The sequence below is a fragment of the Anastrepha ludens genome, chromosome 5, assembly GCF_028408465.1.
Source record: "Anastrepha ludens isolate Willacy chromosome 5, idAnaLude1.1, whole genome shotgun sequence".
Classification (NCBI taxonomy): Eukaryota; Metazoa; Arthropoda; class Insecta; order Diptera; family Tephritidae; genus Anastrepha; species Anastrepha ludens.
Window position 1 is genome coordinate 48,309,368 of NC_071501.1, and position 27,403 is coordinate 48,336,770.

At 36.3% G+C, this 27,403-nt stretch overlaps 1 protein-coding gene across 1 annotated transcript in view; it reads right to left on the reverse strand.

Annotated features, from left to right (window-relative positions):
* The window catches only part of LOC128863730 (neurogenic protein big brain), a 44,160-nt gene extending 17,320 nt beyond the window's left edge, over positions 1-26,840 (reverse strand). Inside the window, exons 1-3 of the mRNA XM_054103039.1 lie at positions 26,101-26,840; positions 21,767-21,933; positions 18,577-18,703 (exon numbers count right to left, since the gene is read on the reverse strand). Coding sequence (XP_053959014.1) covers positions 18,577-18,703; positions 21,767-21,933; positions 26,101-26,288 — 482 coding nt within the window. The 5' untranslated portion in view covers positions 26,289-26,840. The remainder of the gene's footprint in view (positions 1-18,576; positions 18,704-21,766; positions 21,934-26,100) is intronic.
* Positions 26,841-27,403: the final 563 nt, after the last annotated feature.

Consider the following 27,403-nt stretch of genomic DNA (forward strand, 5'->3'; position numbering starts at 1 on the left):
ATATGAATGGTTTATTTATAAACACGGCAATGCAGAGTGAAACACATACTTATGCACTTCTACTCGTGTTAAGTGCGTTGAAGATAAAAGCCGGGTAGGTATGCATGTGTATGTATGTATGTGTGTATATAGGTAAAAGGATCAAGCGCTAAGGGGAATGCGTCACCTGGTACTTAGTTAAAAGCTTGAAAGTTTAATCCCATTTTTTAGAATATTTCACATTCGCGTACATAGAATATGCCACTCAGCAGTTAATGTCCATATTCTAAAAATGGTTTGTAATATACCTAAATTAAAGTACTTTGGTGAAAAATGGTATCGCTGATGTACACGGTCTAGTAGAAGTCCAATGTGAACTTTTTACGTTAGAAGAAAAAATAAAAAGGCCTCGTACTATTTTGGTGGTTGACCACGCTTCGGCCAAGAAAAGTAATGTTATAGATGATGCACATACATAAATATGTATATGAGCCGTTGTCACCAATGTTAATTCACCTTAATGCCACATTGACTTCTTGTGCGAATGGGCAGGTGCATGATGGTGCATGGTAATGTTCGGGTTTCGGACACTAAATGATAGAAACAGTTTTTTTTCTAACAGCGGGCGCCCCTCGGCAGGCAATGGCGAAACTCTGTATGTATTTCTGCCACGAAAAATATCCTCATAAAAAACCATCTGCCGTTCGGAGGAGGCATAATATGGGACCACGAAAATCTTTATTTCTCTTCAAATTTTCCCCACTCAGTAGTTGGGCTGCCAGTTGCGGTCTCAGAGTTAACTCTGATAAAACGGAGTTGATGCTATTCACCAGGAAGTACAAGCCTCCGCCTTTTAAGCTTCCAAGACTAAACAACCAATGTTTTACACTCGCATCGGAAGTCAGGTATCTTGGTGTAATACTTGACCCCAAGCTCCACCTGAAGCTGCACATAGAAAATCGAGTTAAGAAGCCCAGTATAGCCTTCTACGCCTGTAAATCTATGTTCGGCAAAAAATGGGGTCTCCACGTGTCATACTTTGGATGGCTCTGCCAATTTTAACATATGTTTGCCTAGTTTGGTGGGTAGCTCTTCATAAGGGCTACAACACCACTAAACTAGAGTGAGTGCAGAGAACTGCATGTGTGGGCATCACTGGTGCTTCTAGAACATGCCCCACTGCTGCGCTCAACGTTATTCTACACTTACTTCCTGTAGATCTGTAGGTTAAATAGATCGCTGCTCGCTATTAGGTTGAAAGAGCTTGGCCTCTGGAGACAATTTCCTGTAGGGCATTCCTTCCTTTTCTGTTCCTCGCACTGATCTCTCCATCCGCAAACTGGGATTTGAGGGTTGTGCTAGGGCTATCTTTCCGAGCAGGCAAGACTGGAATGAGGGAAGAGTCGGCACGGATATAGGTACCTCCATCTTCACTGGCGGATCCAAGATGGAATCTGGAGTGAGAGCGGGGGTTTTATCTAAATCAGTCAGCATCTCGGTCTCCTTTAAAGTGCCGGAAACGAGCAGCGTTTTTCAAGCAGAGGCCTTCGCGATCCTGCAGGCATGCAAAATGCTTCGGGATCGCTGTTGGGAGGGAGAAATTAATATTTTTTCCGATAGCCAAGCTGCGATCAAGGCCATGCCGCCGCTATATGGCAGCTCTCTTCTGGTGAACTCCTGTACGGAGGAACTCAAACATCTCGACCGAGCAGGAAACATCTCCCTTATCTGGGTTCTTGGGCACAGGAATATAGAGGTAAATGAAATTGCCGACGACCTTACCAGGAAGGGAGGACAGAACCGATTTCAGTTGTCCCCTTCTCAGACATCGGTGTCCTCTTGACCGTTGTTAAAGGGCAACTAAACAATTTCTTTCTAAAAAAAAGCGCAAGGCAGATGAAGGTCTGTCTCATCGTGTGCTATTTCGAAAACACGATGGCCTCAATACGATATAAACAAAACGCTTAAGGTGATGGGAATCCCCCGTCATTCAATTTCCAAACTTATTGCGGTGTTCATTGGTCACTGGGTGATCGGTACTCATGCGGAGAAGCTTAGAATTCCGTACAACCCCTATTGCAGAAGCTGTGGGGATCCTGCAGAGAAAGAGACTGTTGAACACTTTCTCTGCAAATATCCGGCTCTGGCGGCTAGGCGCTTGAGATTCCTTAGCATACCCTTTGGGGATGACTTGAAGAAATTCTCCAGCCTAGATTCCTTTTCTCTCCTCCACTACATCAACAGCACTGGATGGCTGTAGAAAGTTTACTCTTCCCAAAATTTTTTCTTTGCACAGGTAATGGTCCATATTATGGTATCAAAACGGCATGCCATTTTACCTACCTACCTATCTTCCCCTGTGCTCTTTTTCTAGCATTTAAGTTAATTTGGGTGATGAAAGACATATTTGGAGTTCTTTTCAGCAGAAATATTGCCGATGGTATAATCTATCGACCCTGCGATTACCTTGGCACGCTTTGCTCGATGTTATGGCTCCTTTTTTGTGTTGTCTTTTTTTCGAAATTTTGGGTGTAAATCTTGATTTAATTGGACTGACTGCAGTCGATAACATCAACTTGTAACAGTTTCACCAGATTTTAGAAGCTAATAGCCGATTACCAAAAAATCTGCGCATAATTAACACAGTAATCTTAAGAGCTGCATTTAATTATTTAGCAGAGTTCAAAGTGATAAAATCAAAGCCTTTTATCAGCATGCTTTATAAATTGTACTGCACTTTATTTTTTGTTATTTATTTTTTGCTACCCCTCCATATAAGTTGTGGGTTGCCGAATATCTGCTATGCATATTCAATTTTTCTTCTGAAGGGGCAAAAACAAAAATTCGCCCAATGTGACAAGTGTGCCAGCCGTACTTGGTATTCACGGCTGCCCGCGACTGATTCACAGAGGGAATATTTACATGCATTCATGTGCATCTACACATTCAAAAATACGTAGAATGATTATACTTTCTTGTTGGACGCTTCTGAAAATGTGTTTACTAGGGATGAAAAACATACGCGAGTCCAACCATAGGCGAGTACATTTTTACAATTTAAATTTTTTTTAATATATGTATGTATATACATATATATGTATGCATGCACTTATTTCTGTTGAATGGTTACAAAATCGGCTCATCTGTAGCTGCAATTGATATGTATCGCTTTGTGATTGTAGATTAGTCGGCTTATCGCACACCAGCCGGTCGCTTAGACAACACAGCAACCGCAAAAAATCAAACACCCTTTGTCAATGTGTTACTTTGATTAATTGTGATGAACCGCAGTTGAAAGTGTGGTTTACCGCCCAAGTGGGTAGAAAATCAGCATACATACATATATACATATTGTACAAACATAGAGGTCTAAAAACGCTTGATAAGCTTTTTTCAATTTAAATTCAATTGTGTAAATTGGGGTGATGAGTGACCCTAGCGTGCGAAAGTTTTATGGTGGTAAGTGGTGGTGTAATATGGGTTTCACTGGAACAAGTACTTCGGACTATTAAATTGTTTGGCAAAGAAGGAACAGGTGGTGAATGGAGTGGTAGCTGTATTGGTAATATAAATAAGCAGGCAAAAGTTAGCTTATGTACATATGTATGTATGTACGTACGCATGTGTCCAATGGGAAGATGCATGTAAAAAACGCGTCATGCACTTACATGCTTGTATATATGCATACATACATTTGTATATAATATGTATACTATGTTCCTGAGTACAATTTCGAACATGTTTCGAAAGCATTAAATTTATTCATTACATCACGACACGTTCTTTTCAAGTATGCCGGCAATTTTATACCTAAAAACATGCTTATAACAAAGGCTATAATACTTCAAATGCTAATTAAGATGGTATATTGATAGTCCCTTCAATTTTCAGATGGCCACCAAACTCGGAGCTTCACCCAAATATGTACTGCATTTCAATTTCTTTCCTTTTGTAGAGCTTGGTCAATTTGTAAGATCATCAAATCATCCCATACATTCGTAAGGAATGCTACAACTCTCAGTAGAATTTGTCTGGCTCTGTATGCACTCTTCATAAGGAAATACGTCAACCAGCGCCTGGACTCTCTGCCGCGGCGTAAACAATTATAGACCATTTCAGGTACTGATGCAAATTCACAACATACTCACTGGGGAAGTACTGAAGACATAAGCACATGAGGTAAGTAACTTTTTGATTTTATTCTAATCACAAATTTAGTTATTTCTAACAGGACTGAGGATTCCACTTTCATAACTCAGCTCAACTCTGGCTTCTTTTTCACGGTTGTATAAATCTTTTGATTGGACAGTGTTCGCCAATCCTTTTCGAATCATAAACGAAGGTCGTCGAAAAGAGCCCGTGCAAACATAAAAACTACTTTATTGTTTGGGGTAAACCATTTTTATTTTTCAACACGTCTCCTTTTATGCTTATACACTTCGTCCAAAGCTGTTCTAGTTTGTTAATATCTTCCGATTAATAGGATTTGTCCAAGTCTGAAAAATAGCCATTCATTTCTGCAATCACCTTCTCGTTTGAATAAAATATTTTTGTCATCAACCATTTCTTCAAATTGGCGAACAAATAGTAATCCGAGGGATCGAAGGAAGCCACGCCTGGAGAATAGGGGGATGTGAAATGAGTTGGAAGCCTAACCGTAATGACTAGGATTTATATTCGGCCAAGGACTGTCACTTCAGCAGTGTTCCCCGTATATATACGGGAAATGTTTATGCTGCTACAAAAACAACAACGTATTAAGCTGAAACTTGGTGTGTGTACTTCCAAGAGATGCCACTAACTGAACATAACCTCGATACGCGCCAGTAGTGCCATCTCTCAAACTTTGCGCGGACTCTTCAAACAACCTTGGTAGGCTTCCTAGCAGGGTGAAGTACCTCAGCGTAATCCTTAAAACAAAGTTAACGCAGAAGCCCAATATTGAGGAGAGGATCCAAAAACTAGCAGTTGCTTTGTAGGTCCACAGAGGCGCGATTGAAAAAAGATGGGGCTTCTCGCCTAATGTGATCTATCAGTCGATCAGGACTCTGTGCTCGCTGATGATGTGCTCGAAACTAGTCGGCGGATACCTGACTTCCTTTTCGGTCGAATCCGAGTTCTTGGATATCAAACTCATATGAGTCACAGTGGCATTACCAGTTTGTAGATGAGCTCGCATCTTTATCATGAAGCGAAGGTGTAACTCACTATCGTTAGGCCCCTTTTTTCTGCTTCCAAGCTTTCTCTTCAAATCTATCACAAAAGCTGAATACAGGACTGAGGGCCAAGTCTTACCTTAGGGTGCGACCAGAGTGAACGCTGATGCCGAGCGGAGCCGAGCCGACGCTTATTTTCATGCGAGAAGAAAATTTGTATATAACACAGTGAATGCGAGAATCAGCGCTGAAATTCTGTTTATTCCATGTGTTTTGCTCTTATGTCATTTAGTTTTGTTGTTCATTTGTGTTTATAAAATTGCTGTACACGGTAATGGATTCATCTGATGAAGAGTATTTTGCTTCTCCTAGTGTGATTAATGCAATTATTAACACAAAAGAGTTTGGAAAACATCCAATTACACTAAACAGGAATGAATTTGGTGAATTTCATCATTTATATAATGATTTAAGAAAATATCCAGCTAAATTTGAACAATATACTCTTGGTTTTTGCATCACGATAATGCACCGTCTCACACTGCACTCGTTCTTCGTGACCATTTCGCCAAAAATTCCACGCATATCGTTCCGCAACCACCGTATTCGCCTGATTTATCTCCGTGACTTCTGGCTATTCCCAAAACTCAAGAGGCCACTCCGGGGAACGCGTTTCGAGTCGATTGAGGAGATAGAAGCTGAATCGAAGAAGGTGCTGATGGCTATACCGGAAATGGACTATTTGGCATGTTTCGGGAATTGGAAAAACCGTTGGCATAGGTGTATTTTATCGAGAGGGGATTATTTTGAAGGGGATGAAATTGATTTACAAGAATAAATAAAGATTTTTCATTTTACAACAAAATTCACCTTACTTTTTGCCCACAGGTAAAAAAGAAAATATTAATCCTGGCAATCCTAATAAGGATAATGGAAAACTTTTATCAAATTATTGCATTGTCATCGGTCCTTGATAGGTGTGCAAAATTTCAAGTCGATCAGATTTTTAGAAGCCAGTGAAAATTAAGCTCAAAGATTCCGTTACATACATACATACATACAACCCGACCTAATAAAAGTGTGTTAAAAACACAACTGCACTCTAAAAAGTAAACATCAACAATCCAAAAAAGCGAGCAAAACGCTTTGAAACTGTTTTCTCGCACTCATCGGCTTTTCTCTCTGCTCTTGTCGGCGCTCACTGTGTTATACACAAGCTTATTTGTATTGACTTGTATGTAATCAGTTTTATCGCACTGACAATCTTTATCGCACTGACAATCTCGGCTCGGCTTTCAGCGTTCACTCTGGTCGCACCCTTAGACGACCAACAATCTAACCCTCGTTCATACAAGATGCCACAAAATTAAACATCCAATTTTGTTTTGAATAACTTTTTTACTAAATAAAAAAAAATATTTTGAGTGATGGAAATCTTTGTTTTGAACTTTAAGCACTCCATTGCTTTTCTGTTTATAAACTGCAGCTGCCTAGTTCACAAGTGTCAAATATGATTGGCATACGACGACGCCAGTTGCAAAATTATAAATTTTCCGAAGCGGTGATTAATTTTGCGCCTCCTTGCATATTGAGTTGAAATACTATAAATTGAAATATCACTTTTCAACTTTTTTAAATGTAAAATAACTTTAAATAAAATCTTCTAAAAATTTACTTTACTTATATGATATTTGCTGTTTATACATAGGCCTACAAGAAGTCAGATATTTCATCAATTGCCTTAATGCCTTGCATTGAATTTCAACTGATCACCATTCACACAAAATATCATTTAATTTTTACTTGCCTTCCCTGGCGAAGGAAGTGCCAACATAAATAGCATCTTCAGTCTTCGTTGGCACACATCGCACACGATTTTGTACACATTTTTTTCATGTACACACTACACATGGACATACACTTATTCACTATGCATGGACAGACTAACATAGGTACATATGTATGCAAGAATATATGGACAAGGTTCGGTTGTGGCACACCGGTTTTCAGGAGCAGGTGATATTTTTCAACTACAAAATTTTGGACGTTTTACCTCTGCGCGGTTGCTTTTGATTTCGATTTCTCCAGCTGCTGCTTTACCGCGAAGGATAGCAACAGAAGGAATCAAAAAAATAAAATAAAAAATCACCAGCACCGTCAACGTGTTGTGCGCTTTATGACTTTTTGATTTTTCATTCTTGATACTCGTCTTGCGTCTGCCTTACGGTCAATAATGAAACTGTCACAAGACTTTTGCGGAACTAGCCCGATTCAGATGGCTACTAGTCCACTCACAAGATAAAAGCTTGTAACATAATAGCCATATCACATGTGGCGCAAAATTATTCATAATATTTCGTTTTTTACTAAATAAAAAAATTATTTGTAATGATAGAAATCTTTATTTTGACTTAACGCGCTCTCTACAATAGTTCACAAGTATCAAAAAAAATTATAAATCTTCCGATAGGGCAATTTTACGCCACCTTGTATATACAACGCAGTATGCATTTAAAGACAAAAAAATCTTTATTTGAGAATGTGCCACTGTTAACTGCAGGGTTTTGTGGAAGCAGGAATTTGCAGCTGTCTGTTGGGGCGCCTCATAGCCGTTATGCCGTCACGATGTGCACGTTCTTGAGTAAATTGGGATTTTTTTATTTGACCCAAGCCAATGCGCTGCAGGCATTGCCTGCATACAAACAAATTAATGTAAGGAAAAGATCACAAGTAATATTTGAAACTAACAAAGGCTCGCGCTAATTTCACAAATACGAGTGCATCGGAAACGGGCAGACACGGCTCGCACTTTAATTTTATATACACATGCATATATTACATATGTATGTATGTATTCGTGTGCAAGCATTATCACTTAAAAATGAGGAAATGTTCGTCTGCGCATACATAAGTACATATATAATATATTTTTCTTGTTCTTAACATTAGCGGCATAGATTTAAAAAATTTTGGAAACAAAAAACAATATGCAGTGCAATTAGCGCAGTGTTATACAAAAACTATTTATGTATGTATGTATGTAGATTATGTCTTTTTCCGTTTTAAATCTCTGACATTCACAATTAAAATTTGGAAAACATTAGGTCAGGCGAGATCTGAAAGGACAATGTAACTTTGGGGCAGTATCGGACATCTAACAATGTGTCGATACTCTCGATAGTTTTTGTACTACAACATCTTCAGCAAATTCGAATGTTAAATAAGGTTTTGTTAAATAGTGTTTTATTTATGCGGGATAAAATAACGCTAGGAAATTAGTTTTATTTTCGGTAAAAAAAAAAACTAAAAAAATAATCATTATTTTTAAGGAAAAACTTAAAGCACAAAAAACTAAATTACTATTTATTAAAAAAAATTGGTGCGCTCATATAGAAAACAGACATACAGAGTTGGAAACAAATTAATTATTTATGTGGCTTGATAATTTTTCATAGTGGAGAATATTCCCAAAAATAATTTTTAAACTTACATACATGTATTACAAAAAAAAACTCAAAGAATTGCCCCTTTTATAGTGAAAAGGGGGCATTTTAGCTTTCTGCTCTGAGGGGCACGCACTTCCAAAAAGACAGCAGTCTTTCGTACTGCTCTTATTACCTCGCTTGATCTAAAACAAAAACGATATGCCACTTAAAGTGAATTGTTTTAACAAGTGCGTACAAAATTCCTGCATAATTAACTCATACAAATGCACGTATGTATGTATGCACAAATAAGCACTATGTATTACGTGCAAGTGCAGTTTAATAATAACTTACCCTCATATTGAACCACTTAAGATTTGGACCCTTCTTATAAACATTTCACATCACTTTTTTACGAATATTTAAAATGCATTTCAGTTGCTATCAAACTGAGTATGACCTCAAATGAAAATTTTCAAAATTAGTTCTTTAAAATTATATTATTTTAGGGCTTTTTTATCTACATCCGATTCAGATATTATATTTCCAATGTTACATGAGCCAGCGCTACAAAAACGATATTCACGTTAGACCGTGGCACATACATACATAAGAGTATTTTAATAATCTAACATACATACATATGTACATATGTAGGTTTATACAGTTTTCCATAGCAGATATGCACACGGAGGTTTGCCATTGCCCGCCGAGGACGACAGCTATTAGAAAAAACCTTTTCTTAATTTTTGATCTTTCACCGAGATTCGAACCGATGTTCTCTCTCTGAATTCCGAATGGTAGTCACGCACCATCTCATTCGCCACAGCGGCCGCCAAATGCCATAAATACCACGACAGTCGATTCTACGTTACCGGAACGACTAATATCTGACCAAGGATTACCTCACTCCAGTAGCATTCTCGGTGCATGTTTGGGAAATGTTTATGCTGCTGCAACAATAACAACCAAAATGTTTAAAATGATGATACGATTCGATTTAGCCATGTCCGTCTGCCCGTCCGACCGTGCGTCCCACTACTCGGAAAACAATTAGTATACATAGATCAATTAAGCTTGGTACACCTATTACGCTTTGTCCAAGATGGTGTGGTATTGAAAATGGACGCAATCGATCGATAATCACACCCACCCGCCACATAACGGCAACTTTCAGAAAAGCAAAAAAAAAACAGATACTTACCTCTGTTGAAAATAAAGCAAAATGATTCATAATTTTCCATCATCATTTTCATATTTTCAAGAGCTCAAAGGATGGCAGTGTATAAAGCGTTTTTAAAGCCCATACTAACATACAGCAGTGAGGTATGGGCACTTAAAACAACAAACATCGACCAAATACTGAGGTTTGAAAGAAATGGTCCCTTCCGGCGATATGACGGAACATATCGGATAAGATACAATCACGAGCTCGACGCATTGATATATTGAATGATGGAAACGCAATATGTTTTATAAAAATTAATCGAATCAGATGGCTGGTATAGAATGCCTGAATGGAGAATATTGGCAACTAGTGTTCCGTAGACAACCAATTGAACGGAGAGGTCGAGGGAGACCTAATAAAGGCTGGGTTGACAATGTCATAGCCGGCCTGCGGAAAATGGAAATTACAAACTGGAAAAGCGAGGTGGAGGTTCGATCAGAGTGAAGAACCGTAGTGGTGGAAGCAATGGTTATGATGATTCATAAATCATGATACAAATGATCAACCTAAAATGAGAAGTACGACTCTTGGATACAAGCGCGTATTTCGATAGCAACTTAATAAAAATCGTCCTAACTTGGTACACGTGCACCTCACCTGATTTACACATATCCGACATACATACATATGTTAATATTACTGAAATCGTATAAAAACCATGCCCACTTTTTATATGCAAGAATAAATTTTCGTCCGCCTCCCTTGCGCTGTTTCATTCCTGAAATTAACAGTTCATCTAAATAAAATTTTACTAAAATATGCGCAGGTATGTAAAGTTCCGTCCGGAACGAATTTACTTGTTTGTATTAACTCCGGTTTGCCACATGTTTTCGAATCATTAATCCGATGTCTTTAAGTGTAAAGCGCGCAGATGCAAACGCATAAAAGACAAAACCCCAAATGCAGCTGCGGAGGATGAGCGCCAAAAGTGAGTTCATCGACAGAACGTGTCTTGCAAAAGGGAAAAGCGAAAAACGAAGTGCGTTGGATGGATAAGTGGTACGAAAAGAAAAACAAAAAAAAAAAAACAGGAGCAGAAAAAACGGCCGTATTCCCTATACATTTATATATTCATGTGCCACATTTTTATGAACTTATACTTATGTATGTACATATGTATGTATGTATATTTGAAACATGATTTTTTTAATGCTCCATTCGAAACGAAACAGATGTTGAACAGACTCCTCTCGCACGATACTCGTACTTGCATACATACATACATATGTATGCACGAGCACCAAAAATATATATGTATGTAAACGTAGATTGGAGTTTAAATTTTAATAAAAAATTGCACAAAGCCTCCAAAAAATGGACGATACAAATTACAAAATTCCGAACACGTGTTGGGCTCGGCAGCGAACTTATACATAGGAGTATACATACAAAAATTATTCACATATATACCTACATAAGTATGTACATATGTATATTTAAAAAGGCTATTATCCCGCACATTAATGTGAATGGATTGATTTTACACCGCCGCAATGCACAAACACATACACATACGTATTCCTAATGTGCCTTTCCCCATATACACACATTTTTATCCTTGAAATAAGTGGTGCTCAACGATCTTCAACTATAGGCGCATACATATGTATGTATGTACATACATACTATGGCAAAATAGAAAAAACTGTACCAATTGAGTTTTAGTAATCTATGAAAATATGTTGCACAGAAAACTATATCCAGTATTTTCCATACATATTTTCTTTCCTGTTCGCTTTTATCACGCACAATGATCGAGGGTGGAATCCTTCAGAACTCGTTTGCTTAAATCTTCCAAGCAGATGTTTTCTTTAGGCGTAACTATTTATTCTCTATGATTGTGTACAGTGCGTAGAAGAGAAATGTGTTGGCATTTCAAAGAACTAAACAGGATGTCAACCATATATGTACGTGTGTAAGTGCGTAGCCCGTAGCACGCATTTGAAAGGATATGATTTGTGCAAAGGTAAATATCAAATAACAGGTAGGCTGTAAAAATATCTATAAATGGATAAAATAAATACATACATATGTGTGTGTATGCATGTAAAAGTGTTTTTCTGTTTCGGAGGTAATTCAGCTACCTGAGATCACTCACTTTTTATACGTATGCATGCATGTATGCGTGTACACACATGAACAAATGTGATCGTCACATGGATTCTTTACTGCATAAGGAATCACGCAGGATGTATGTAAATGCAAAATTAAATTTAAAGATTTTTTACTAATTTTATAATACATTTATGTAATTTCAAAAGAACTACTATGTAAATTAATTCCAATTTCCCTTGCTTGGAAAAAAATAAAAAATAAAAAAATATGGCTGTTATTTCACAGGTTGGTTCGAATACAGCTAATCTATTCCTTGGTTATGTCATTTGGATAAAAGTGTTCACCACTAAAGGTGCCGGCCCAATGCAGGTTAGCTTTGCTTGCTGTACTCAGGAGTTTTCAGAGGGGCCCGGACTCGAGGGTAATTCCAAGAAATTTCCTGCTTGAAAAAATATAGTAAATAATTCAGCGGAAAATATGACCGCCGAAGAAATTGATTTCAAGAGGAACATATTTCTCGTCATCACGGACTCAGCTATCACTGATATTGAAAATCGGTTTACTGCAATTAAAAACATAAACAACATTTTCTCATTCCTGTGGCTATTTCCTAAAATTGAAAAAGCAGAACTTCAGACAGCAGCTCTTAATTTTGCTAAAAAATACCCTTCTGATGTGTCGGAAGAAATCTCAATTGAGATGTGTAACTTGAAGAGTGTGTACAAGGCGAATTTTACTGGAAATTCGTAATGTTGTATGCCTCCGTTCGACTTGTTGAATGTCATCACAGCTAAAAACTTGGATACTCTGTTCCCGAACATCTGCATTGCTTTGCGAATATTCTGCACCCTGCCAGTATCGGTTGCCGGCGCCGAAAGATCGTTCAGCGCTTTATCAAGGATCAAAGACTACCATCGTTCTTGTTAAACTCAGAGTCGAGTAACAGGATTGGCAACTTTGTATTTGGAATCCGACTTCGATGATATTATAAGAGCTTTTGCCTCAGCTAAAGCAAGAAAAGCAAAATTCTAAGCATCGTGGCAGTCATTTTCAAATATTTGTAAGGCTCACAAAATGAATAAAAAATTTTAACTTTTTCCAGCTACGTTTTTTATTTCAGATCTGCTGAAGAGTTTTCTAAAATTCATTTTAATCAATATTTCATAATTAATTCTATCAAAAATTTTATCAACGAGTTTTTCAATGTTTAAATGTTATATCACTATAACATAATACGCATTTTGATAAATAAAAAAAATTTGAAGGGGCCCGCATCTCAAGTTTCCCCCGGGGCCCGAATACTCTCTCCACGGCCCTGGCTGTACTTGTTTTGCTTGGCTTTGAAAACTTGTCTGGAGAAATGGGAAATGGACTCTGTTATAACAATCAGATGATTCGTAATAGGAAAAAAATAGGAATATATTATATGTATATGTAATTCTTTTGAATCATGATGTTAATTAGGAGCTATGAAAATGTATTGCGAATTTGTCTTTTAATAGTAAAAATGTGTAGGATTAGACGCCAATCACTTCACCGACCTAGATCGACAATTCAAGAATGATATGTACATATGTATGTACATATATACATCTATGCTTTTCAATGGAATTTATTAAATTTTCTTCAAACATTTTTGAAAAGCTAATGCAAATTAATAATCTCTCTAATCTGCATAAAATTCACAAATGAAGCTAAACCAAATCAAAACAGCGCTTCATTCAAAGCTGGTCTCATTTCATATACACATTTCAGTGTAGTTCTACTCATATTTTCAGTTATCGAAGCCAATCAAGCAAAGTCAGCCTGCATTGGGCCTGCAATTTAACAATAGCGAAGAAAATATAAATTTAAATCAGAGTTTTTAAGAGTTTGAATGCTCTTCTTTAGATATAAGAACTTCGTGTCATCGGTTCTGCATTGAGTGGACCAACTTTTCGGTTACATCGGGACTCACAATCTGCCATTCTTCCAATAATACTTATCTAGCCCTATTTTTTGAGGTTATGTAGTGTTCTCTAACCCTTTTTTTCAAAATGATCCCACAAATGTTCTATAAGATCCGGTGATTGGGATGTTTTGTTTTCAAAGTTTACGTAGGTGTTTTATAAACGATCCACAAGCGAACGATTTCGGCTGTATGTTGGGTGTCATTATCTTGTTGAAAATAGTAATCGGATTCATTGCCAAACTTCCGCGTACTTTTTGCCAACTTTTCTTTTAAAATATTCAAATAAATGTTGCCAGCTCCAGCAGCCGACCTATATCCCCCACACCATGACCCTAGGCCAAAGCGCAAGGTGCTAGAGGCTGAGCCACCTCTCAGGCACAGAGGGAGGCATCTCTTCAAATACGATATCCAAGACAAAACATATTTATAACTACTGAGCCAGGCAGTATATAGACAAACCCTAAAGGACGTTCATCGGGAGTTTGATTTCCCTTGTTTATCAAGGTTTTTTCCTGGAAACTGGGTCATTATAATCGATAGAATTCAGCCCTCCAAGGGCAAGGCGAGGGTGCACATGGATCCCAGACATATCCCTCACTATTACCCCAGTTTACGATTATGGAGGTTTTGGTTATTTTCCAATCATTTTCATTACTACTCGTTTTTGGCGCATTGACAACACTATGCCGCCCGCTCCTAGGACCATTTCACACTCTGGGTCATTTGTATGCCGAGTTATTATATTTGAAATGGTTGTTCGAGATTGGTGAACTAATGAACAAATTTCGTTCATGGTTTTATTGTGTTTACGTGTTTCTTTGAGAGGGTTCCAAAAACCTCGTAGTATGTATCACCATATTATGGCATAAAAATAACCACCACTCGAAACCAAATCGATCGCATTATATTCTTATGAGAACTTTTTCCGTATGCATTTGCACTGTGGTCAACGAACTGTGGCAAACTGAATGTCATTATCATACAAACCGATTCACATTTTGCAACTTTTTCCGAGTTCTAAAAGAACAGTCCGGTAAATAAATTTTAGAAGCAACCAAGTCGAAGTGAGAAGACTTGCCGCGAAATCTACAAGTAAATTTGTTGTACATGAGAAATTGCATCGTCGATCCAACTCTACAGGTTATTTTTCGGGTTTGATACTGTCCTACTCCGAGGTCAGATGTCGTTATTAGCGATATGTGTAACAAAGTGATTCAATTATATATTTTATTGTTATTTTATTCATAGTCGTAGCAAAAGTGCTTGAAGTATTGACAACGGGTGCCGTAGCCGAGGGTTTAATTATGATAACCATTCGATTGGTACGGAGTTCAAAGTTTACAGTGGGCATGCATATCAAATGATAGAAAGAGTGTTTTTTAATAGCCGGATATCATCGGCAGAGAGACAATGGTAACAGCTTGTCATAAAAACCTTTTCCGTAAGGCCGACCATAAATTGAGGGAGAAGTGTGACTATACACCGAACAGAGGACATTTATATGATTGTTACAAACCTCTATGAAGGCTCTCCAGTAGTACCGAGTGTAACAGTCTTTAAAAGAAGTACTTTCATTCCACCTAGTCGAATTTGAAGAAACTGGTATACAGCAGATTTGTTTGCTTATAATCCAAAAGTCAGCCCCAGTTATACAGCGACTAACCTCCGAGTGCATATGTATATGTAGTATGTATGTACATATGTACCATGTGTACGTTTCCCAGCAAATATACGCAATTACGGTTTTGGAAGTGAGAAATGATGATAATCGTTCATAAACCGCATACTTGTGGTTCTGTATTCAAACGATCACCACACATACATACACATGTGCTTATTGATCACACATACATACATAAAAGGTTGAAATAATTTTCATCTATTCATATCATGTCAATATACTGGCATACTGTATGTATGTATAATTTATATGTATGTATATTTACATACAGACCGCACCGATTTGGTCTGCTACATCGAACGTAAATTGTGGACTATCTGCGGCTTCCGCACAATTTCTGATGACGCTTCCTTCGCCATCGCAGGACCAATCCCCATAAATATTTTGGCTAATAAAATTAAAAGATTAATAGAAAAGATATTCAAGTACAGGGTGTTTTTTTAAGAAATTGAAATTAAAATAATAATACAAAACAGAAATATTGTTGAGATGCATTTTTTTATTATAATCTGGTCGATAATTTCATGGTATTTATTTTTTGAATATGATATTCGTCATATGTCCGCCGCGGTTACGAGTTAGATGGTACATTCGTCCAGTCCAATTTTTGATTACTTTTTCCAATATATCTGGCCGTATGACATCAATAGCAAGTTGCTGGAATCAAATGCCATCGATCCTCAGCTGATTAATTTTTGGACATAAAAATTCAGTCAACGGATTGATATCCCTCGTCGTTCACTGGAAACGCCAACTACTTTCTCATTTCGAAAGAAATAATTACCGATGATGCCGCCAGTGCTCTATGAACAATTTATTTGTTTTTTTTTTTCAAAGTAAATTTCTACAATTTGAAAGCGTTGCACGATCCATTACGAACCTTACTGAACAGAAATTTCAACACAGTTTGCCATTCTCTCATAGTTGCTGATATCAAAAGTTCTCATGCACGATGCTGATAATTAAGGCGGCCGATTGAACAGACCAGCTAAGGTCGAATAGCCTCACAAGTTAATACCCATCGTTACAACTTGGCTCGAAAGAGACCATGGCAGTACAAACTACCACCTTACTCAATTAGCCCCATTAAATAATACCGTTTTAACAGTTCTGCGGGGAGAGAGTGGAAGATATTGCTCTTTTAGGCGGTTACTCTTATTTTATAGGCTCGCGGCCAAGCACAATAGATAGAATCGGAGTGCAGTGCACTATAGCCCCATGAAACTAAACTATGCAACTGAACTACATTAAAAACTACTAAACTTTGTTGCAGCCTGTGCCTAAAACATCGTTAAGTAGTCGTTCAGCTAGAATAACCTTGCATCAGCTAGGAAAACGCAACTGATATGTAGTGTGAGAGCTTAACATTGTTTGTTCGTTAGTTTCTCGTACGATTAAACGATTTAAAGAGCTCGGTAATAATGGTGATCATCCTGGTAGAGGAAGTAAACGCACTATGAACACCTCCAACAACCAAAAATTGGCACAAAAATGGTGAAACGAAATTCTACGGTCTACATTAGGAAAATTGCTCACGAGATGGTTTCAATCGGAAATCAGTCCACTTCATACTCAAAACTGAACTTAAGCTAAAGCTTTACAGACTACAAAAATAGTAGCTACCCATAGATGAAAACAAAAAGCAAGGGTTGAATGATGTCGTCCGCTGCAACGTAGGGGCGCAGGTGTGGGCTTAGATAAACTCGTCTTTACGAAAGAGAGCTGTTTATCGTTAAACAAGCTCCCAATCGTCAAAACGGCCGAAGCTGCAGACCGTCATAAAACGTCGCCACAATCCGCCATCCGTAATGGTATGGGGTAAAATTTGCGTCAATGGCAACACGCCCATGATTTTCGTAGAACAAGGAGTAAAAATTGATAAAAAGGTTTATCGTCGGAATATTTAGAAGCTGTTGTTCTTAACTGGCCATAGCAGCTTTTTGGATGTGGAAATTGGACATTCCAACAAGACTCGAAGCCAGCTCACAAAGCAAAAACAGCAAAACAGTGGCACAAAACTCATTTTCTGTATTTCTCTCTGGCTTCTTAGGATTTCAGTATTTGATGTATTTTGGAAGCCAGGGCTTGTGTAATACGCCACAATAGTTTGTAGTACCTGCAGAAATTTTGGAAAACGTTTGACCTTCTATGTTTGTGCTAAGGGATGCCACTTTGAAACCGGCTGAATATATTATATCTTAAACGTTAAATGTATGTATGTATAGAAACTTTTTATAAATTATTGTCAATTATTTTTAATAATACATTTTTTCACTACAAATTTGGTATACATTTATTTTTGACACTTATTTATTAATATATACCAAACTGGTTTTTAGACTTGAAAATTGTTGAATTATCGAAATCTGACAAATACCACGCCACCTATGCACCATGAAGTGAAAATTTTAATATCTATCCAAAAAATGTGAAATATCTTAACGAAAATTAGTGAACATTAACTATTTTTCCATTTCAAATGACCGAAGTCGATCAACACAACCCTGTCCACCGTGAATTTAATGGCGATTAAAAGAAAAAGTACTAAAAATGTAATACTTACATACATACTCACATACATATGTAGCTAATAATTTTAGAGAAAAAATGCGTTTCAACTTTTTTACTTTAAGTGTATGTTATTATTGTAGCAGCATAAACATTCCCCATACTTTCATACGGGGAATGCTGCTGGAGTGACAGTCCTTGGCCGGATATAAATCCGGGTCGTTTCGGTAACGTAGAACCGACTGCCGTGGAAACGCTTTAACTTTATATCTTTCTGGTCGCTTCGGTAAGAATCTTTCTCCAAAACGTGAATTGTTGTTAATTTAAAATGAATATTTTTGGAAAATTTCGTTTGTCACTAAAATCTCCGGAAACATTCAGGGGATATAACTGTGTGTAATTGCACATGCACATTTGTCTGTCGAAATATGTGAATATACATATGTATGTGTGTGTATGTGGTTAAGTGTGCGGTTGCACTTTTGTGGCTGGAGAACTTCAACTTTTATTCCCACTCCATATTCATTTTGGTTTTTTTATTTGCATGTATGTATGTATGTGCTCGTATGTATTTCAAAACATGCTCCACTTACCCATAAAGTAAAGCCGCTCCAGCGATGCCGCCGCCACATTGAGCCGTTATGTACATAGCAGCACGAACTGGGGATATGGCGCGTATGATACATGCAGCCAAAGTCACAGCAGGATTTACATGGGCACCTGTTAATGACAAATAAAAAAATTAATGTAATTAAAATAAAAATGCCAACTTGCATTTGCTAAAACAATGAACATAAAATGTTTTTTTTAACATATTATATAAATACGTACAAATGCACGCATTATGTATATATGTATGTACTCGTATCAGAAGTTGAAATTTAATACATACATATTTACATTGGACCGTACCGAAAAAACGTGTGCCAAGGTAATTTCGAGCTTTTTTTGCGAAATTTATCTGAAGGATTTAAAGTATTTTGTCTCAAAAACACATTTTTTGATTCTTTCAAAGTTCTTTGATCTCAACTACTCCGCTGTGGTGCTTAGCCTTCAAATCTCAGTTCTTATCACCCAACGTAAGTAAGTGATGTAAACGGCATCTAATTGAATTATGTCTGGAATAATACCACTACTACTTTCTTACTTTGCTTTATTATTACTATTCGTATATGAAATACAGACATTTGTATGTAAATATTTGAAATCACTTTGTCAACTTATGGAAGTCGGCACATTTTCTATATATTCGAGTCTTTCAAAAGTGACGCCTAGATGTCAAAAATTCTACATTTTTACATGTTTTATTTTAAAACAACATCTGGCGCTTTTTTGAGAGACCCTTTATTTTGGACTTGTCAGTCGTCGGAAGACGCTCAACACATCGTCCCCCTTTCATCAAAAACAGCGCGTACTCTTTCACGTCTGTGTTACTACTGGGACCAACTCCAAGGTTAACTTTTACAAAAATAGGCAGGCAGCCCTTATAACATTTACGTCGCTTAGTATAACGTCCAAGATCGCTGTTCAGAGCAGGAAGGCAGTAGAGAGGTTGGCAGGGAATTGTAAACTGCATTTCTATTGACTTCCAGACCATAAGGGCATTGAAGGGAACGAGATGGTAGACGACATAGCGAAAAACGGGGTCTCTCTATCTTCGGATCTTGTTAACGAAATTCCAAAGTCAATAAGAACATTGTGCAACGAACTAGATGAAAACATGATCGGAAAATTCAGGACAAGATGGGAGAGTCTGTTCACTTGCAGGAATGCAAAGGCAATGTGTAAAGAAGACGATCACAGTCGTACTCGATTTATACTATCAGTAAAACGAAGAGATTTTAGAACTAGAATGCTTATAAGATAAGAATCTTCGATAGCGTGGAATGCAGAGAATGTAAGGAGCAGGACTTAAGGGAAACTAGGGAGCATCTCCTTTACGGGTGTCAAAACACGCTTAAAATATTTCGGGGCGCCACAGTTTGTAGGATTGGAAGGCATCTCAGCAGTGGGTTGGAAATGTCTCTTTAAATTCGCATTAGAAACAGGCACCATGCGGGTGGCTTATGCCGACCGAAGTCCTCAAGCGAGTCTTTCAAAATTGTTGTTTACGGATTGAAAGGGATTGCCTTTTTCTTCACAAAAATAATAAATATTCGCACAATCCATTTGAATTTTCATTGTTTTATTTCATTTTAAAATCCGATACCTCTAAATTGATAAATATTTAAATAAAGAATCATATTTTAAAACCATTTAATTATAAAAGTTTTGGCATTGGATTAACTTTCTTAAAAGAACCATCTTTTTGATGCTTAACGCTTGGTGGTTTGAAAATCTTGCCATGATACTTTTAAATTGACAGACTGAAAATATTCCAACATATAGGGTGGACCATGTAAAATTTGCTTTTTGAATCGGCTATAAAAAAAAAACTAATCAATATTTTTTCAAACTTTTGGTTTTATTTTGAAGACTGGACATTGTCATTTATGAATAAAAAATAATATCGTTCAAATGACTACCACGACTGGTTTACAGTAGGCCATTCGATCAACCCAATTTTTAAGCACATTTTCGATTGTTTGGGCTCCAATTTTATGAATGGCAACTTCGATTTCGTGTTTTAAAGCATAGTTTGTCCTTAACGGCTCCCCACAAAAAAAGTCCAACGGGCTTAAATAACAGATCCGAGGCGGCCAATTGATATCGAAATTTCGGCTGATTATTCGGTTTTCAAAAACGGTAACCAAAAGTTCGGGTGTAACTTTGGCAGTGTGACAAGTGCACCGTCCTGTTGAAACCAAATGTCGTCCATGTCATCCTCTTCAATTTTTGGAAACAAAAACTCGTTGAGCATGTCACGGTAACGCTCGCCATTTACTGTAACCGCGGAAGAAGAAGAAGACTCACCACTTTGGAAATAGGTTTTCAATATTTCCCAATTTTGTTCAAGCGTATAGCGTTCCATTTCGTAAATGTCAAACCTTTAAGTCAATTACGAACACATTTGAGATGTCATTAGTGTTACCATTCTCAAAAAAATAGGTGGTTCAAAAAGCAAACGCTATATGGCCCACCCTCTATGTATTTTAGAAAAAGTTTCTGCAAAAAAGAGAGACTATCGAAGTGACTGCCTCCGAAAGAGGTGGCAACTTAGAGTGGAAATGGATGTTCATTATATTGTTACTAATTTCCCTTACTGAAATATTTTTGTAGTATCCCTCATGAACGTCATCTCTCTCCTTAAGTACAGTATGCACTACGTGATTTAGAGTAGCTAAAGATTGTGTTCCCAAATGAAGAAGGCAGCTTTTGTTTAGTGCGGTACAGTAAAGAGAACATAAGAAATCGTTACTTCCCCCTCAGCGTTCTGCACGACTAGTCTTACTGTATGCTTGTCTGCAAATTTGTCAAGCTGTGTTTTGCCTCCATCTTTCACCAGAGTGCCTGAAAGTGAATTCCCAACTTGCAAGTGGTATAAGCAATGTGCTCTTGTCCTGGAAGTTGGTCTCTTGGTAAGTTGTAAAAGTTTTTTCTGTTTGTGTTTTTATTGTGCGAATTCACAAGCTCTCGCAAATTCTGAGAAATATTATTCAGAAACTTTATCCAACCCTAACCAATTTCAACTGTCTTATTCTCATTGCTTTAAAATATACGAAACATCTTCAGAGGCACATATCCATACATACATACATACAAATGTACGTACTCGTATATGTATATGTGTTTGTGTTTGTTTATAAATTGTGTGCACATAAGAAATTAATCTTTTCCACTTACCCGATATGTGAATAAAGCACTGAGTTAGTGTTGCCATTGCCAGTCCAGAAGCCAAAGCGGTTGCCAGCAGCACTGACGAAACGCTGGCACCTACGCCGGCGCCAGCTGCCGCCCCGCAAACGATGAACACATAAAAGAAGGACGCCAAGCATTCGCTGATTATGGATCTGTCGGCCGATCAAGAAGAAAGTGATAAAGAAATAAAATAAAAAACAAATATGCATTCGTTGAAAAAATTAAGTCATATGTATGTGCATACAAATGTATGTATTTTACGTGCATAGTGTGTGTGTATATGTATATAAATTAATGAAATAAAATTTAAATTGCTCAAGACATTACAATGTAGTGATTACATGTATGTAATGATTATTGATCATCAACTGAAATGCATACATACACACATACATAGGTATGCAATTACAAATCGGCGAATAGTAAGTAAAGGTATGTATACATATATATTCACTGATATATACATGAGCTTGTGCATATTCTCGCCTACATATCTTTTTGCTTGTGTGTGTATGTGAATGTAAATAAAAAATGTGCAGCTGTTTCGGAGTGGAGTTGGAGTGGAATTCGTTGTTTGTTGTTACCATATTGATATACTCGCCCCACACGGTGTCTTCACCAACATTGGCCAGCGCTTCGAAAAAAATGAAGCAGCAAAAAAAAATACAACACAAAATTATTTTTCCATCGCCTTGCTTGTGCTGAATGACAGTATTTTTTACTGGAAAACTGAGTGCAACAGCTGCAAATGATAGTGACATTCAACAATAAGCAAGTGAAGCTCCAGTAACCGGTCGGACGGTCACAGTGGCATTGTGCTACAGACCTGCACAAATATACCAACACATCTGCATGAGGGTGTAGGTGTGTATGCAATCGGCTGCGTAAATCGATAAAGCAATGGCATTTACATAATTTATAAACAAACTTAAATTATGATGCACCAAAAACCATTAATTGAATGGAAAAATGATTTTAGTTGTAACACGCAAGTACTCAGTATATATAATATAATATGTAAGAAACATTGGCGGCATTGGCGACATTGTCCAAACTCTAATATTTCGTTAAAATTGTAGAAACAATTCATAAATGCTTTTCGCAAGTCTCAACTTGGATGTGGAGGGAAATTTTGTGAAAACCAGGAAATGCATTTTTCAATTTCACTATAGGAGAAATTTTCAATTTGTGTATTTTTGTTTTGAGTATAAGCTGAATGGTGATTTTTTTGTTGTTGTTTTTTAGACAGTCCCTTAGTTACATATGTAAAAAAAGCTGGGGAAAGGAACGTCCACGTAGAGTTTTATTTGCGTTTAAGAGAAGTGTCAGATAAAAACAGCTCGTAAAAACAACCGTTCCAAGCTTCTGTTATTAGCAGCACTAGAAACCAGATTTTTTTTTTTTCTAATTTTGTTTTCCAAATTTCCAATACACGTTTAATAATATTTAAATTTGAGCTTTGGGGTGGTGAGGTTAAGTGGTTTGGTGCATAGCAAAGCAGCCAATCTTTAACTTTTTGAACTTCCAAAGCAGCGAAAATAGGGGGTGTATGCAGACTTTTGTCCATCACTGTATGTATGCAAGGCGAATCTATTCAAGGTGATAACAGTAGAACAGCTGATTAGATAATTGATTTAGCTTGGATTTGGGATTGTCAAAATGAGATGTTCATTTTGTTTACATTTTGATTTCAAAATTGTTTAAAATTTTATAGGCATATTTTTTTGAAAATTAATTTGAATAACATTTTGTGAATGAAAAATCAAATTTTTTATAAGAAATAAAATTTTAATAAAAAGAAAAAAAATTATGAAACATGAGGAAGTATTTTTTGGAACGGGAATGAACCATTTTTAATATGCTGGCATAATTTTATGGAAATTGATTTTAACAAAATTTATTTAAAAAAAAGGAAAAAAAATTATGAAACATCGTCAAGAACAGGAATGAATCATTTTTCATCCAGTCATAAAAATGACTCGGTATATCTGTTAATATATCCCTGCACTTCATCGAATTCCTGAATAATCGCGATATGCTCCATTAGCTGCGGCATATCTTCAGATATTTTGCTTTTGCATTAGAGCAATTAAAGCAGAATCACGATTTTGTTTATATTTTTCAATTCAATCATCAAAAATTCACTGAAAATAAATTATTTCTCTCAAAGCGAATTGCTTTGACTGCAATCACTTTGAAAGATTCGCCTTGTACGTAGGTGTGTATCAAAATGCATTTTTCTATTAATTAAAAACTTTTCTTACCACTTGCATTTTTCGGTTCGTAATAAATATTGATTTGTTATGCGACTAAAACAAAAACAAGACTAATATTTCAACAACCACAACGATTATAAAATTTGACATTATTTTGAATATGTAATAAAGTGTTGATGCAATTAAGCCCATTACGTGTGTATGTATGTGTGCATGCAATTTTTAGCTGTTTGGCAGAGCTTCTGCCCCAATTTGTAGTGTATATTTTGATGTTATCCTAAAAGTGAAGGAACTTACAGTTTTATGGCGCAAAAGCATGCGTCGCAACAATACAAAATAACGATTGCATTTTAAGTTCAATAAATTTGTTTATAATTTTAATTCAGTTAAGGGGACAGATACCTGTAAAATTTCGAAAAACATTTTTTTTTTTATTTTTCATAAAATGTTAATATAATCCTTTAAGAATATTTAAAAAAAAAAATTTTAGAACGTAAATTTAAGTATTTCATATATTATATATTAGATCGTCAACCGTGACGACTCTATTCTTTGCGTTCGAGCGCTGGGAGAGAAATAGGTACGTTGTTGTAGACGCGTTTTTCTCAAAGCTATATTTTTCGAATTGGCGTACACGATAACTCGAAAAGTTAATTTTTTTGCAGCAAAAATAGTAGGAAAATTCGCCCCAAAATTCATTTTTTCCGCGATTTTTTTCCATTTTTGTTTAATTCATATAGAAATAATGACATTAATAAACAAAAAAATGTTTAGACTTTTGTATTCAGGTCAATGACGCCAATATTACAATGCCCGCCGATTAAGAAGCCCCGCTGCGATCTTGAGTGTACATCCGCAATTTTAAATGATTAAAATAAAAAAAATACGGAAATACGTTTTAGAAATCTCAATTTGTTTGCAAACAAATATTTACTTATGAAAGTATCTATGTAACTAGTAGCTATGTTCAAAAATTTAACTAATACAAAACAGTCAATATTTTTTATGATTCTCGCTTCATTTTATTAGAAACTGGTTTAAAGAAAAAGCGTTTCTTTTAATTTATAAGGAACTTGCATTTAACATAAAAATACTGTTACATAGAAATTTTTGAAAATTTGAATAAATAAAAAACTATATATGCATTTTTGAAAATTTTCAATTGCATTTAAACTAATTTTATTTCAAAAATATAACAAAAATAAAAAACCAAGAAATCTTCCTCCACGAAATAGCCGCTTGATGCCTAAATAGCCACAAGTAGATGCCTGGCATTTTATTCATGATTGGGTTACTAAGTAAAAGTGAAAGTTAAAAGGTACTTTTTTAATTATGTAATATATAAAAGGTGGCGCAAAATTAATCCTCCAATGTTGTTTTTCAATAACTATTTTACTAAATACAGGAAAATAATTTTTAGTGATGGAAATCTTTGAGCAATCCATTGCTTGTCTGTTTGATTACTGTAGATGTCTAGTTCACACTTGCCAAATATGATTGATGTACAACGCCATTGGCTAAAATTAAAAATCTTTAGTTAGGGTGATTAATTTTGTGCCACCTTGTATAATAGCGTTTGCGCCTCGGAAGGTAATGACAATAGTATTTTTGCCATGAAAAGCCCCTCATCAAAAACTATCTTCCCTTTGGAGGCCGCATAAGACTGTAGATCCTCCTATTTGTGGGAAAATATCAAACCCACAGCACAAATAGGAAGAGATCCGCCATTGGGTGCTTGGCATTAGCGCCAATTATGTATATATATTCACATATGTATGTATGCATATATATGGTATTTATATATGTATATACATATGTATATATTGTAAAAAAGCTATTTAATATAATTATAATAAATGAATATCTTATATATTAATAGTTAAAATATCATAATTATGTGTACAAGATGGCGCAAAACTAATCATTAATCCTCAATCATCATCAATTTTGTTTTTGAATAACTTTTTTACTATATAAAAAAAATATTTTTAATGACGGAAATTTTTATTTTCTTTTGTCTGCTCTATAAGGTGATTAATTTTGCTCCACCTTGTACATACAACTGCCTCACTGTATTTGTATGTATGTATGCTAAAAACGTACCTCCAAAATTCCAATGTTCGTATCTCTCCTTGCATTTTGCGTTTCTGTTGCTGCGTACTCGAAAGCCGGTTGTTGATGGCATGGCCATGTGAATCTTTGCGCATCGCTTCCAAGCGCTCGAAAAGCGACATAATGTGATAGTCGATGTTGTGCTCCAACGGTATTGTGTGTAAACTTTCGTCAGTCATTGTGTATGCTTTACTCAAAACTATTGTTTTTTATATATTTACACATGTAAGCGTAAGTTAATCGGTGAAATCAGTTTGTTTATTGTTATTGTTTCTCAAATTCTGCGCTTTTCTGCAAACACACTTTTTCGCACACTTTGTACATACATATATCTTGTATTATTGTCCAATTAGAACCTATGCATACTCATTCGTCTATTTGTATGTGTCTTGAAACCCATGCGCATTAAGATTTGTCTGGGGCCATACGAGCGCGCCGTTCGCGAATTGAATCAAATTGATTTTAATTGATCTTTTGACGTATGTAAGCCACTTTCACAAGAAGTTTTCCATAGGAGTGAATGACACAATTTTAAAAATAAAAAACATGAAATTTTTCAATTGCATGCTATTTTAGTATTACTAATTCACTTCCTCTTTATGCGTTCTAATCTTATCACTAGCGTAAACACAGATTTACCATATTACGCGGCACTTTACAATTTGAAAAGGTACGAAAACACAACTGCATTAAACCGCTGCCGCGTTACTACAAACATGGTTCTATAAAATTTCATTTCATGCAAGTCAAAGCAATGCATCGAAAGTCAAATATACAACAAACTCACCACCATCACTCAAAAACAACAAAATCATAGCCACCACCAACACATCGTCAAAACACATGTGTTTGGAATGGAAGTGAAAGAAACACCCCGGTGGAAACGAGATATCCCACGCAGTGAGGCAAGTGGAATTCAACCCTGCATTATTTCCGTTCTATTTCATATTCCGTTATGTTTCAAGCAGATATGGCGAAACATATGAACAACATAAAAATATGGTTAAAAGCTTTGGTTAACGATAAATGAATGTCTCCTTCGCGCCGTATATAATCTTTAAGGATTTGTAGATTCAAGAAGCCATCTTAATGCTAATTCAAGTACAAAAAAGTTTTTATTTAAGAAGAGTACAATATGGAACTATTGTACGCATTATACGCATTATTTCAAAAGAGCAAAACATTGACTTTGACTTCAAGAGATTAGCTAAACTTCCTAAGAAATTTTAGGACTCTTATCTTACAACTTATTAAGAAAAAACTTTCTAAATACCTTCAGCAGTGTGGTCTCAGG